The 14,083-nt window shown below is 45.9% G+C and overlaps 1 protein-coding gene across 9 annotated transcripts in view; it reads right to left on the bottom strand.

Annotated features, from left to right (window-relative positions):
- Positions 1-14,083, bottom strand: part of LOC129178107 (nephrocystin-4-like) — a 254,373-nt gene that overhangs the window by 154,439 nt on the left and 85,851 nt on the right. For all 9 annotated transcript variants that reach the window (XR_008569753.1, XR_008569754.1, XM_054769957.1 and 6 more), the window contains exons 7-8: positions 8,277-8,461; positions 5,947-6,082 (exon numbers count right to left, since the gene is read on the bottom strand). Coding sequence is in view for 7 of the 9 variants with exons in the window: in XM_054769957.1 (XP_054625932.1) it covers positions 5,947-6,082; positions 8,277-8,461 (321 nt within the window). In the remaining 2 variants the exon portion in view is untranslated. The remainder of the gene's footprint in view (positions 1-5,946; positions 6,083-8,276; positions 8,462-14,083) is intronic.

The raw sequence follows: 14,083 nt of genomic DNA, 5'->3' as shown, positions 1-14,083 counted from the left end.
CAATTTCCCTTGTCGGAGTGTGGCAGGAGCCCCACAATGCCAACTGCCACTCTTTCCGTGGGCCCAGTAATGGCCAGACTGGCTGTTCCTCACTGTGCACGGGTGATAGTGGCATCAGAAATCCTGCAGCACCTCCAGTAGAAGGTTTGGTAAACGCGGCGCAGGGTCTTAGCGACGTCAACGTGCCTGGAACCAGCTTCCTCGTGCATGGCGTTAAGCACAGTCTCTTGTAGACTCCTAGGGTGCCACCTATCTTCTCCCGTTGCCGGCTCTTTCCACGCCTGCTGCAGCACCCCCGGCTCAGCCGCAGTGTCCCGAACTTGGACCACAGGCCTTTGGTCCCTGCTGACAGGTGGGTCATTTCCACCCCAGACAGAAGTCGCTGGGACTCCATCCACCTTTGTGCTGGCTGCAGGTCCCTCTCTCTTTCTCTCTTGCTGCTGCTCCCACTGCCTGGAGTTCTCTCGCCACCACTTCAGCAGCCCGGAGCTCTGAAAAGCCGCCGCCCGCTTCCTCCAGCAACTGCTCCTCGCGGGCCTCTCTCCTTCACAATAGTGGGAGCCCTCTGCAGCACATTGGTGTCAGGACAGTACATCTGCGTTGGCGTGATGTGCCTCGGCTCTGTGTTACCCCTGAAAGTTGTCAGCCTGGGGCTCTTCAATTCACAAGGCCACTTGCCCTTCAGTCCTGTAGTCCACTCAGAGTCGTCATCACCCCAACTTCTTCGGCACAACAACTGCTGACGCCAACAGGCTATTGGAAGGTTCAATGATGCCCGCTTGCCACGGTTTCCTCAGAAATAGCCTGCTGAGACAAGGGAAAGCGACAGGGGCGACAGTTGATGGGAATGGCCTGGCCTCCCTCATGTCAATCTCATGCTGCTTCAGTTGGGTGAGACCCTCCTTGTTGTTCTTGAACCATCTCCACTTGAACCATTATGTAGCCCGAATAGGTGAAGTGCAGCACACAGCTCCAAACACCTCTACGCCCATGTCCACTTTAGCAGCAGGGGGAGTAGGGACCAGCTTCTCTCGCTGTGAAGTTGAGGCCCACTATAGGTTGCACACAAAACAGCTTGGGCGGAGGTTGGGGGCAGAGGTAGGTTTGTGCAGCCCCAGCAGACCCTCGCCCTGGGGAGATGGCGTCTTCATGACTGTTCTGATACCGACCTAATCAGTTCTGTGACTGAACTGTTCTGAAGAAATTCAGGGGAGTGAAGAGCTTTGACAAATGGGTCACGTGACAGTTCGCTTTGCATGTTTGGTGACATGTGGGAGTATGCCTAACTTTACAAACTCCTAATGCCATTTTTCAGGGTTCGCGGCAGCTCCCCTGCTGCACAGCATCTATAACTCGGTTCATTTCTCAGGAGCACGGGATGCATGCCCTGCCCAAAGCGGCTCTTTAGTGCCCCCACTAAAATTCCATAATCATGGCGGCTCTCTAGGTGAAAGAGCAAAATGCAGGATAGGGTATCTCCTGTGAGACATAATGTCAGCTGTAAAGCTTTATATTTATTAGACCACTGCTGGGCATTTACTATCAATTTAAGTACGTGAAAAGCTTCCCAGTCAGCTTTGCCTGAATACTTGGGCATTTTCAAACACATGGCTGCAGCCGCCCATGGTGCGCCATCTCCCATGTTGCCCTCTGTGCACGCTGCATGGCGACCAATTATGGCTGCCCATGACACCCATGAGTTTACCTCACTGGCCAGCACGGCAACAGCCTCTCATAGCCGTTTCCATGCCTCCCGGCAAGCTCTCTCGCTCTCTTTCTGCAGTCTCTCTGCACCCAGCCAGCAGCACCCCACCTCTCGTTCTCCTCCTCCTTCACACGCAGCTCCCTTCGTTGGCTCATAATGGACGTTGCAGACAGTACAAACAAAACACGGCGCCAAACTCCCATTCGAAGTCACTTCTGACATCAGTGTAATGGCGGCTGAATAACAACGTCAGGATGGCTGTCAGCCTTTTATTTCCAGAAGACACAGAACACTTAATGTCTTGTAGGCAAATGCTAAAACCCAGCATGAACAGTTCAACACTTCTTAGTTATCTTCTTCTATGGACTTATACTCCAAAACTTGCTCTAACTCACCATGCAGAATGTTACTGCCCTATATAGGCCAGACACAAAACAGCAGTTCAGAACTACACAATACAGCCATCGCTACAGTATGTATGTATGTATGTATGTATGTATGTATGTACATTTCAAATTGCTTTCTGTAAAACTACAAGTGTAAAACTATAAAAAAAAAACTGTCCTGTGCTAGCATTGTTGGCTTTCTCCAACAAAATATACGTAAATCGATGTACATTGCTTCTTGTGGGAAAAAAATGAATGAGTTAAAGTGTGTTTCAGTTCGAGTCAGATCTCTGGAACACATTAATGACGCTAACCAAGGTTCCACTGTACAAGTAATGGAAGACTGATTGACTGGCCTTGAGTACAAACATTTAATATTGGTAAGCCAGAGTGTATAGTTCCTTTCAAAGAATATAATAGCATTACAAATAGATTGTGTCAAATGTTGAGGTTAAAGAACAAGCACATTCCCCTAAGGCCCTGATGGATATATACTGTAGTATGAAGAGGTTGTATAGTGGCAATCAGACACTGAGCCCTCAGCACTGTGTGAATCACAAAGGCTTTCAAGCAGTGTCAAGCACTGTTGACAGCCTATAGTTGTCTGCCCTGAAGGCACACCTCAGCCCCATTAAACGTAAAAAAAAAGTGTCATATTTGTGACAGGACTGACACAGTGCAGGGACATGTACATTGTCCCGTCACAGTCCTCCAGGTAGCCGAGTGACACATGGCACTTTCAGCAGTCGGCTGACAACGAGTCAGGTTTTTTGGCAAAACTCGGCGTGAACCTGAGTGAAATTGCAGGCGTCGCCACCACTGTTGTCATCTCCAGGTGACAGCGTTTATGTTGTGGATTTCACAAACAAATTCTTTGCTGTTTTTACGATAGGCAATGCATTCAAGGATAGCAGTAGTAGACCTAGTAGTACCTAAACTTTGTGAAATTACTATCATTAGCTGACAGTAACAACATTTACCCTCCTCTGCAGTTTCTTACAGCCTAAATGAGAAAGACATTGCAAAATGGCTAGCGTTTCATCATGTAGCCAATGCTGGATAACTGTTTCTGTCGTGTATATGTTTTTACTTCTGGCTGTGTAACGGTATAGTATTGTATAACTACAGGTATTAGCTAAATGTTTGACTGATGCTGTATTGCGTTTTGGTTGCCTTGATCTCATCACATTTTCCTGCGCCTGTGTGTTACATGGGGTGCGGTCTGCATGCTCTGAGCTAGAAGGAGGGATATAAAACATTTGAATGTTAGCGCCTCCATTGCAGTACCCAACCACGGCAAAGAGCACCTTTAAAATGACTCATTTGAATGGAAAATTAAAATGGTTTTACGACGGGCGATATTGTTCCACGCATGTCATGCATAGTATGTTTTATTTATCCTTTGTTTATCCAGGTTTGTCCTGTTGAAATCAAAGATGTCTTACAAGAGAGACCTGGCCAAACAGGCAGCAGGACAGTTACATTTAAGAAAAGCAAAATGACAAATACAATTAACATTATCCAGAAGGAGTAATGTCGCAGTAACATACACTAATGGGTGTCAAATGTTATATGTAGGAAGCAAGCTTTTTTAACCGCAGCTCCCCACCTGCTAGATCTGGTGGTTCACTACATCACTTGGCCCCAAAATTTTTCTGTCCTCTGATTGATCAGAGCAAACTGTTCAAGAAGCTAAGTCATGCCCACAATGGCTGACTGAGGTGGAGATTAACATCTCTGGTCCATAGTAGTGAGTAGAAGTATTTTATTATGATTCTGATATGATTTAGTATGATTTCGGATCCGATCGGAAGCCAAAAAATGTGGATCGAAACATCCCTGGTTTATACCACTTATCCTTGACATCTCCACATTTGGTGACCCTCGACATGAGTTATATGTCGACTGACAACGATGACAATAGTGAGGTCATACCGGTGGAATGACGACACGTGTGCCTTCATCAAGTTCTACTGCGTATGCGTATATAAGGAAACTTGTGCTATATTAGCATTATTGATAAACGTGCCTTGCCCAATGTTATATTAATGTATTTTGCCATTTACTATACATTTGACGCTGCAGGGCACAGTGTCACTACGTGTTCACACTTCAAACAATTAAACGATTGTGACTTATTGGGGTATGATATTCACGTTAACATGTCAAAAATGTACTTAAATAATATTATGTGCTTACACATTAGTTCGATAACTGCAAAGCCAGATGAAATTCACACTAAATCCACACGCTACAGAATGCAAAACTATACGAGGGCACAAGTCTCTTGATGATAAAGAGGCAGCTAACATCAGTGCTATCTATGCTGCGACGGTTAAGTTGCCCGACTTTTGGCAACATAGCTCACGTCTGTGGTTTCAGCACATCGGAGCTTCAAGGAATAACACGACATGTCAAAGTATTACCACATAGTGTCCGCGCTGGGCCTTCACTTTCTCTCATACCGCAGACGGACAATTTTAGTGGTTTTGAACCCATTACTTTTTCATACCGTGGTATACCTTTAAAACTGGTAACTGGCCTGTGCCTATTTGATTCTGAACTGCTGTGGATGATGTACTTGCTTTTCTGAACCCTTAATCACTGAGCAGTTCAATTTAGTTCTATCCTCATTACATTTGGCTGAGTATAGGCGCCAGCATACCCCCGCGACCCTAATTAGGATAAGCGGCAGAAAATGGATGGACATTTTGCTGAGTGTCAACTTTACAAGAACCGGCGATCACTAGTGGAAGTTATTTACTAATGTGTCAAGTCAGTAGCTAGTGACATGGTGGCTATATTTAGCGAGTAGGGGTGCGCAGTAAAAGAGAACGACAGGAAGTGTGTCCTGCGGCATGCATTTGCCGAAGTATCAGCCGTGCAGGCGAGTGGGAGTGGATTGTGGAGAAGTACTGCCGTGCAATGCCAGTCTGAAAGCTGCACAAACCCTTCCGCAATGCAACCAAACCCCTGACCAGTGACAGAGCGAAGAAGGCAGAGCCTGGAGACACTCTCCCATCGCCGGGCAACACCTCACGTTTCTGGCAAAACACGCATGGGTGTCCAAAGTATGGCCCAGGGGCCATTTGTGCAACATGCCCCGTAGCAAAAATAAACAAAAAAAAACGGTAAAGGCGAGTATTTACATGAGGTAACACCTCCCCCACTTCATTATGCAGACGGTTCAGCACTCAGCCCAGCAAGCATTTGGAGCCAATGTTGAACCAAAAATATTCAACTCCAGTTCAGCACCCCTGCCGAAGCATGATAATGGAAAACCAAAACTCTGAAAACCTACTCTGAACCAGCTTAGAACCTATCACAGTGGAAAAGGGATAATAGTGACCTGGATGGAAATGCAGCTGTGACACTGATAAGCACTGGAAAAAACAATACTCACTGCATCCTGCAGAGAGCAATCGCAAACCATAAAATGAAGTGGGTGGAACAATCCCAATGTCGACATTACCAATACAGTGGGCAAATGGATCCCAGTATCGAGGTTATGATAACATAGTGACCTGCAAGAATACAGTGCCGTACCGGGGGTTATTCCGAGGGCAGGCCCATTCAAAATTTCTACTGAAAATGTTCTACTTTTTTGTTTGGTATTGTTGCTGAATAAGACAACCAACGTATTACAAAGTTCTCCGTATGATGCAGTGTATTTCAACATTGCAAACTACAAGCACAATATTAACGATACTGTACCTCACTGATAATCAAAATCAATCAAAACAGCATTACCTGCATTAAGGCAGAAATCACATTTAATCTAATTTGCAGTGAATGTGTGTTGTTATATATAAATATATATATAGTCTCTGTATGTTGTTTTTATAGCCCTCTTACCATTGTCTCTCGACCAATAGGAGCAGAGAAGACGTACTCCAGCTGGAAGATAACAGCTATAGCCTCATGATTGATCAACCTGAGCTCGAGGTTGCTGCGAAGGCCCAGAGTCTGAGGGACGGATGGTGCTGTCGAGCTGAGGAGATAACCATGCACGAGCGCACACACACACACACACACACACACACACACACACACATATACAGTATATAAGTGAGACGTGCTGACTCTGTGAAGGAAGCCAAACAAACAAACATGAGCGAATGTGCACCATGACGCGACCATTGAAGGATGACATGAAGCACATCCAACACCTCTGTTTATTAAAGGGAAATAAAATCAGTACACTTAATGATTATTTGTTTGCTCAATGTGCCCTGGCAAAGTAGTGGCCTCCTGAGCGAGCCACTGAATAACATTTTTGGTATTTAGCATGCACAGTTTGTATACTGTAAAGTATCGACAAGTGCATACTGTGAAGCGCTGGTGTCATGGATGGAGTCAAGCCATTTTTTCCTTTTTCACTCTATAGACATAGGCTAATCTTACTAGAGAATTGGTAATCACCACCTTATTGTGGAGTTTGTGTGCCCGAGTGATTCTAGGAGCTATCTTGTCTGGGGCTATGTGCCTGTGGTAAAGTCTTCCAAGGCAAACAGGTCCTAGGTGACGGGCCAAACAAAGAGTGATTCATTCAGAAGACCTTATGGAAAAAGCCGGAAGGAGAGACTCGCCCGGACGTAGGACACCGGTGTCTCACCCTGGAGCCAGGCCTGAGAGAGGGGCTTGCAGGCGAGCAACTGGTGCTCAGGCCTTCTCCCGTGGCCAAGGCCCAACCCGAAAAAGCCAAACAGGATCTCTCCCTTGTAGACCCACCATCTGTGGGGGGCAAACATAATTAAATTTGTGTTGAGTGGCGGTCAAGCGCGGGCACCTGGGCAACCTGGTGGCCAAATCTGGTTCTAGGGACATGGAATGTCAGCTCCCTGTTGGGGAAGGAACCTGAGCTTGTGCAAGAGGTTGAGACATTCCGACTAGACATAGTCGGACTCACCTCAACCCACAGTTTGGATTCTGGAACCAAATTCCTCGAGAGGGGCTGGACCTTATACTCTGGAGTTGCCATGGGCTTACAGTATTAACAGACTGCCAACTCAGTGCCTGCGTGTTGGAGTCATCCCCAGTGAACGAGAGGGTCACTTCCCTTCGCCTTTGGATCGGGTATAGGGTCCTGAATGTTATATGTGCGTCCACCCCAAACGGAGACCAGGACACCCTAGGTCAGAGGGCTATGACTTGTTGTATCATCAGACGTGCGTTTGCACGTTTTCATGGGTCAAGAGAGGGGCTGAGCTGATCCCCACGTGGTGATAAATTGAATTAAATTGCGAGGAATGATGCCGGGGAGACCTGGCAGGCCCAAGTGTATATGGAGGGTGGGCTGGGTACGTTTGGCAATGTTTCTCGTCAAGTCAACTGGCTTGAGGAGAGACAGTTGAGGTAGCTTGGCCATCTAGTCCAGATGGCTCCTGTATGCTTCACTCGTGACATATTCCAGGCATATTCAACTGTGAGGAGGCCCCGCAAAGACTTTGCACACAACGGAGGGATTATGTCTCACAGCTAGCCTGGGAATACCTCTGTGTTTTTTTGGTGACCAGAGACCGGGAAGTCTTGCCTTCACTACTGGGATTGCTGGCACCACCAGCCAGACCCGGATAAGCAGAAGAAAGTAGATGGATGCATATAGAAATTAGGCATATGCCTATTTATATTGAATGAAACTACAGCTAGGCAAATTTAACAAAACTTTACCTTACATCAAACTTGTGTTTTTAAACAATGCCCTCCAACCTCCAAGTGTTGATGTATGACAGCATGACAGCTACTGCAAAAACCTCCCTCAGAAGAAGGTCACCATTTAGTGTCATAGTGACACAATAAAATTGAAGGGCCAAAAGTTGCATTGATTTAGTTAAAAAAAAAAAAAAAAAAAAAAAAAAAAAAACTACGCCGCGAGAACATTGGAATGTAATGCAAGGCTATTAAACGACAAATGCTGTACTCTGCAGTGCATAAACAATACGTATGGGGATGTAAGAGGTAAGAGGATGTGATGTTAGTTTGTCACTCTTGAAACTTCACAATGTCTATTATGTACCACATCACATACTGTACACTTGTGTACAGTGTCCAGTAACTCTGGACTCTTTTCTACATGTGTTTAAAATGGAATGTAGGTTTGTAGTAGTGTTCTTAATGTGCCCTTGAAAAGGAAGGCACTAAGCAAAAGCTTTTCCCACTGTTCCCACTTGTTTTGTTTTGCTCACCTGTCCTTGGTCTGAGTACTCTTTTTGGAAGTGCTCTCAGCTTGCCCTTTGACCACTGTGGAGAGAGGCTCCAGCACCACTACTTGAGGTGTATCAATGAAACACCAGCCATTGTGGACCCCAACATGGAGCCTTCTTTCCTGGATAACAATCGCTTGCAGGGAGCTATCTTGGCTTGACTGTTTCTGGTAATAAAACAGAAAGAAAGCAATGATCAGCACAATAAAACAATAACAAATACACCTCCTGCCCAATTATTAATCACGCAATGTTTCCGAGAGGACTGCAATCTATTTGTTCACATATAGCTGAATAATAAACAATAAATACAGCAACTTTTGATCGATCCATGTCAATTTCAGACTTAAATCATTGTACTGTTTTAAGTCCGGGTCTATGCCCCGCCCACTCTGAGTACAGATACGGATACAGAAAATTTAGATGGGTGAACAGATACAGATACAGATAGTGGTGAACTCGCTCATCCCTACTAAATATAGCAACAAACTCGCTAAATTGGAAACCCTGATCCCTCCTGATCTGTCTTCTTACTCTCTGGCAGACCAGATGTGTTTAAATGGGACTATGATGCATACCACCACCTACAGTATGGAGCTGTAACGACAACTTACGTTCACAGACAGTTCTATTATAATGTGTTTATGAGCTATGGCGAACAGGTAGTGTCCAATCTATTTGTAGATGCCCAATCTATTATTTACTAATTTCTTATTTCTTATAATTATTCATATATGCAAACACTGTTATGGATTACACTAGTAGCAGGAAATTATATGACAAGTGCAGTATGAATGGATTTGAATAAATAACACATTTAAAAAAACACATTTTCCCAAAATAAATTATGGAAATACAAATGATCTGTTCTGTGGTAACTTGACACTATAAATCCTGTGAAATGATCAGTAACACTCTTAACTGCTTTAAGTGTAAAAGTAAGTTAATCTATGTCACACTTAAAGCTGCTCTATGTCACCAGCTCAAAATAAACAAAAATATACAAAAAATTTAAGAACACCATCAACGGCTAGCATATGTTACCAATAGTTTTTAAGAGAACATATTTAACAAATAAATGTCTGCATTTCTTACAAATATAAATTAAACTTTGCAAAAATTGCCATCCGGGCTGAATAAGACCACTGGCGTTCAGGCTGTCAGTGATGGCTGTCTCGCGCAAATGCACATACCCGTTGCACGTGCAGTTCGCAAAATAAATCTTTGAGAGTGTAAGGATTTAAAAACAGATGTTATAGTGGTTGCTAAATTCATGCAACTAGCAGCTTTAAGGTACACTGCAGAGTTGGAAGAAAGTCACTGTTTTGCAAGTCTCAAGTAAGTCTCAAGTCTTTAATGCCATGTCTCGAATCAAGTCTCAAGTAGCGTGCAAATCCAAGTCAAGTCTCAAGTCAAGACAAGAGAGTTCAAGTCAGGTATGAAGCCATAGGCTTGAAATTTGTGAGTCCTTTCGAGTCATAAGTAATGTTTAGTGTTTACCAAATAAAATTCAATTTTTAATTATGCGTTTTCACTCTCATGGTTTTTCAAAAATATCATACTGTTTCGTGGTTGAATTATTCAATTATTATTATTAGTCAAAAAATATGCATACTTATGCAAATGTTACGTATTTTTACCAAATACAGCCCATTTGGATTCGATATCCTCGTCCCCTTTCCACCCCCGGGATATAAGCGAAGCTCTGCCGGAGGTGAGAGTTGAAGACTTGGCGAATGAGAGACTATGTAGGATGTTCCCGGGACACCCTCACTACACCGTTGGGTCGCCTAGGTCTGTCCGGCATCCTCCCTCGCCATCCAATCAAACTCGCCACTAGGTGGTGATCAGTTGACAGCTCAGTCCCTCTCTTCACCCGTGTGTCCAGAAGATGCGGACGCAGGTCTGATGATACAGCTACAGAGTTCACAACAACTAATAAGCCCACACCAGCTCGCCCCATCTCCCCTGCAGCAACTCCAGAGTAGAATAAGCTCCAGCCCTTCTCGAGGATTTTGGTTTTAGAACCCAAACTGTGGGTCGAGGTGAGTTTGACTATGTCTAATTGGAATGTCTCAACCTCACAAGCTTGGGCTCCTTCTCCACCAGAGAAGTAACGTTCCATGTCCCAAGAACCATCGACCGTGTCCACCATCGACCGCCACCCACATTGCACCAGGCCCTTATGCTTGACCCTGCAGGTGGTGGATGTACATGCTTAACACACACCCAGAATTAATTCTTTGGACTGAAGAACCCCTCTCACCTAAAGTAAATGTTTCCAAAATTCTGGTCAAAATCAATCCCAATTTTCCAAAAACAACATGTATTGACTAGCCTTGGCCCAGAACATATCAGCTGTGTATGAGCTATACCTCATGAAGCAAAGAGTAGCAATGATGATCTTACCGCCTACCAAATGATTACCATATATGCTCCTCTTAACCAATGCTGAAAACACCAAATACAAGTACAGTGTGGACAGCATCAGGTAGAGATTTCTAGACATCTACTCTCCTCCCAGAACAAATCCTCAGTGACTGACTGTGATCTTTCACCCCTGTGTGCTGAGCAGTGCTGAGGTCCCCTCGCCTTTGACTCCTCCCCGCTTCCATCTTTTCACTTTTGATACATCTACTCCCACACTGCTTTTCTTCTCTTCTTGTCATTACCTTTCCATGTTCCTCTCACTCCTCTCACGCTGCTCCTAACGTCTCCATATCCATCCACACCTCAATCAAATTAACATTTCAGTTTGGCTTTGTGTTTTTCCACCCCTTTCTCTTACAGAAGTAACAGCTGGAGGCCATTATGTCTTATTACTGTACAACATACGTACTGCTTGTTTTCTGGAATTTTGTAGACAGCCTCCACCCTTTTCTATCATTCCTCTCTCTATTTACACTAACTACCCTTGTCTTGTTATTGCCACTCATTACCTTGCTAACAATGTGTTCAACAGTGTATCATATTATTCTGTTATTTGATAGGGAACAGATGATTAGTTTCTCCTGTCACAACCTCGTCTCAACCGATGCCTTCATTTAACTTCCTCCACTAACACCACTCCTGTTAAGTTCCGTGGCGGCAGCAGAGATTCAGACAATCCGAATTGATATGGCAATGTCTCATAATGAATGCCCAGCAGGCCACATCTACAAGGCCAGCCATGTGTTATGTCAGAGTTGTCTTTTCATTTTGCTGTACAAGGAGGCATTGACTCACCAGCTCGTCGCTCAACGACATGTGTTAAAACTATTGCAGCTCTCATTTGGCATTGGGGGTGTTACATAGTTGGATTTCCAGCTGGATCGCATGGGATAAACCGCCATCCAATTAATGTTTTGCACCTACTCCAAGTGGCAGAGCTAAGGATGGTCCCTGTCAGAGGAATGTACAACATATACAACATATAATGTGCCAGGATGAAAGCAAAGTCTTTTGTGTTCCAACAACATACAACTAGGCATATGTAGAATATAAATATAAAATAAAATATAATATAAAAATATATTATTGCATGAATTTAGTATGTCAAAACATGTTCAACCTGTCTTAATAAAAGACAGCAAAAAAAAAAAAAAAAAACGTAACCAGGCAATGTAATACAGCGGCTTTGGTTGGTTGGAAAAAATAACAGAGTACAGGTCCAACACATGCAATCAAATATATAATAGCATTACAAAAAGAAAAAAGTCATGCGTGTATGTGATCATGCTATTATTATTGTAACATTCGGCAACTGGATGGGCTCTTATTTTGTTGTCGTGCCCGTTACTTCCTACTTTCTCTCGCTCTGCCCTCAGACTTCCAGGACTCACGAGGAGGAGCCACGAGTTGCAGTCGACACTAATCAGCCATTATGCCAAGTCTATTTAGTGGCATGGCCGCAGCAGTTCAGGCCTTGGAGTATTCCTCTTTCTACCGTCGCTCCAGCTATACTTTCTGCATTTTCTTTCTGATAGTTTTTATAATCATTATGTTTGTCATGGCTTGTGGGACTCCTGAAGCAGCTGACGGGTACCGGCAGGCCAAGCGGCACGCGGCTTCGGTGGTGGTTGAGGCAAAAACTCGGGTGTGGGAGGAGTTCGGTGAGGCCATGGAACACGACTTTCGGTCGGCCTCAAAGAGGTTCTGGCAAACCGTCCGGCGCCTCAGAAAGGGGAAGCAGTGCCCGGTCCACACTGTTTACAGTGGGAACGGGGGCCTGCTGACCTCGACTGAGGATATAGTTGGGCGGTAGAAGGAATACTTTGAGGCCCTTCTCAATCCCACTGACATACCTTCCATAGAAGAAGCAGAGACTGAGGATACGAACGCGGACAGTTCCATCACCGTGGCTGAGGTATCTGGGGTAGTCAAAATGCTCCCCAGTGGCAAAGCTCCGGGGGTGGACGAGTTTCGCCCTGAATTCCTCAAGGCTCTGGATGTTGCGGGACTGTCTTGGCTGACACGTCTCTTCAACATTGCGTGGAAGTCGGGAACAGTACCTCTGGATTGGCAGACTGGGGTGGTGGTCCCCCTTTTCAAGAAGGGTGACCGGAGGGTGTGTTCCAACTATAGGGGGATCACACTCCTCAGCCTCCCTGGGAAAGTCTATTCCAGGGTGCTGGAGAGAAGGGTACGACCGTTAATCGAACCTCGGCTACAGGAGGTGCAATGTGGTTTTCGTCCTGGTCGCGGAACACTGGACCAGCTCTACACCCTTGCAAGGGTCCTGGAGGGTACTTGGGAGTTTGCCCAACTGGTCTACATGTGCTTTGTGGACCTGGAAAAGGCATTCAACCGTGTCCCTCGCAGTGTCCTGTGGGGGGTGCTCCGGGAGTATGGGATTGGTGGCGCGCTACTACGTGCCATTCAGTCCTTGTACAACCGGAGCACGAGCCTAGTTCGCATTGCCAGTAGTAAGTCAAGCCTGTTTCCGGTGAACGTTGGCCTCCGCCAAGGCTGCCCTTTGTCACTGATTCTGTTTATAATTTTCATGGACAGAATTTCTAGGCGCAGCCAAGGTGTCGAGGGAGTCCAGCTCGGGGGCCTTAGGATCTCATCTCTGCTTTTGCAGACGATGTGGTCCTGATGGCCTCATCGGGCTGTGACCTGCAGCGTTTACTGGGACGGTTTGCATCTGAGTGTGAAGCTTCTGGGATGAGACTCAGCACCTCCAAATCCGAGGCCATGGTTCTCAGTCGGAAAAGGGTGGATTGCTCCCTCCGGGTTGGGAATGAGGTCCTGCCCCAGGTGGAGGAGTTCAAGTATCTCGGGGTCTTGTTCATGAGTGAGGGAAGGTTGGAGCGTGAGGTCGATAGGCGGATCGGCGCAGCGTCTGCAGTAATGCGGTCGCTGTACCGGACCGTCGTGGTGCAGAGAGAGCTGAGCCGGAAGGCAAAGCTCTCAATTTACCGTTCGATCTATGTTCCCACCCTCACCTATGGTCATGAGCTTTAGGTCATGACCGAAAGAACGAGATCGCGGATACAAGCGGCTGAAATGAGTTTTCTTCGTAGGGCAGCGGGACTCACCCTAAGAGACAGGGTGAGGAGCTCGGTTATCCGGGAGCTCAGAGTAGAGCCGCTGCTCATTCACATCGAGAGGAGCCATCTGAGGTGGCTCGGGCATCTAGTCCGGATGCCTCCCGGACGCCTCCTTGGTGAGGTGTTTCGGGCATGCCCAGCCAGGAGAAGGCCCCGGGGAAGACCTAGGACACGCTGGAGGGATTATGTCTCACAGCAGGCCTGGGAACGCCTTGGTGTCCTCCCGGTGGAGCTGGAGGAGGTGGTCGGGGACCGGGA

Source organism: Dunckerocampus dactyliophorus, chromosome 1, assembly GCF_027744805.1.
Source record: "Dunckerocampus dactyliophorus isolate RoL2022-P2 chromosome 1, RoL_Ddac_1.1, whole genome shotgun sequence".
Lineage (NCBI taxonomy): Eukaryota > Metazoa > Chordata > Actinopteri > Syngnathiformes > Syngnathidae > Dunckerocampus > Dunckerocampus dactyliophorus.
Note: the sequence above shows the minus strand (reverse complement) of the source record. Positions and strands in the feature narration are given on the sequence as shown.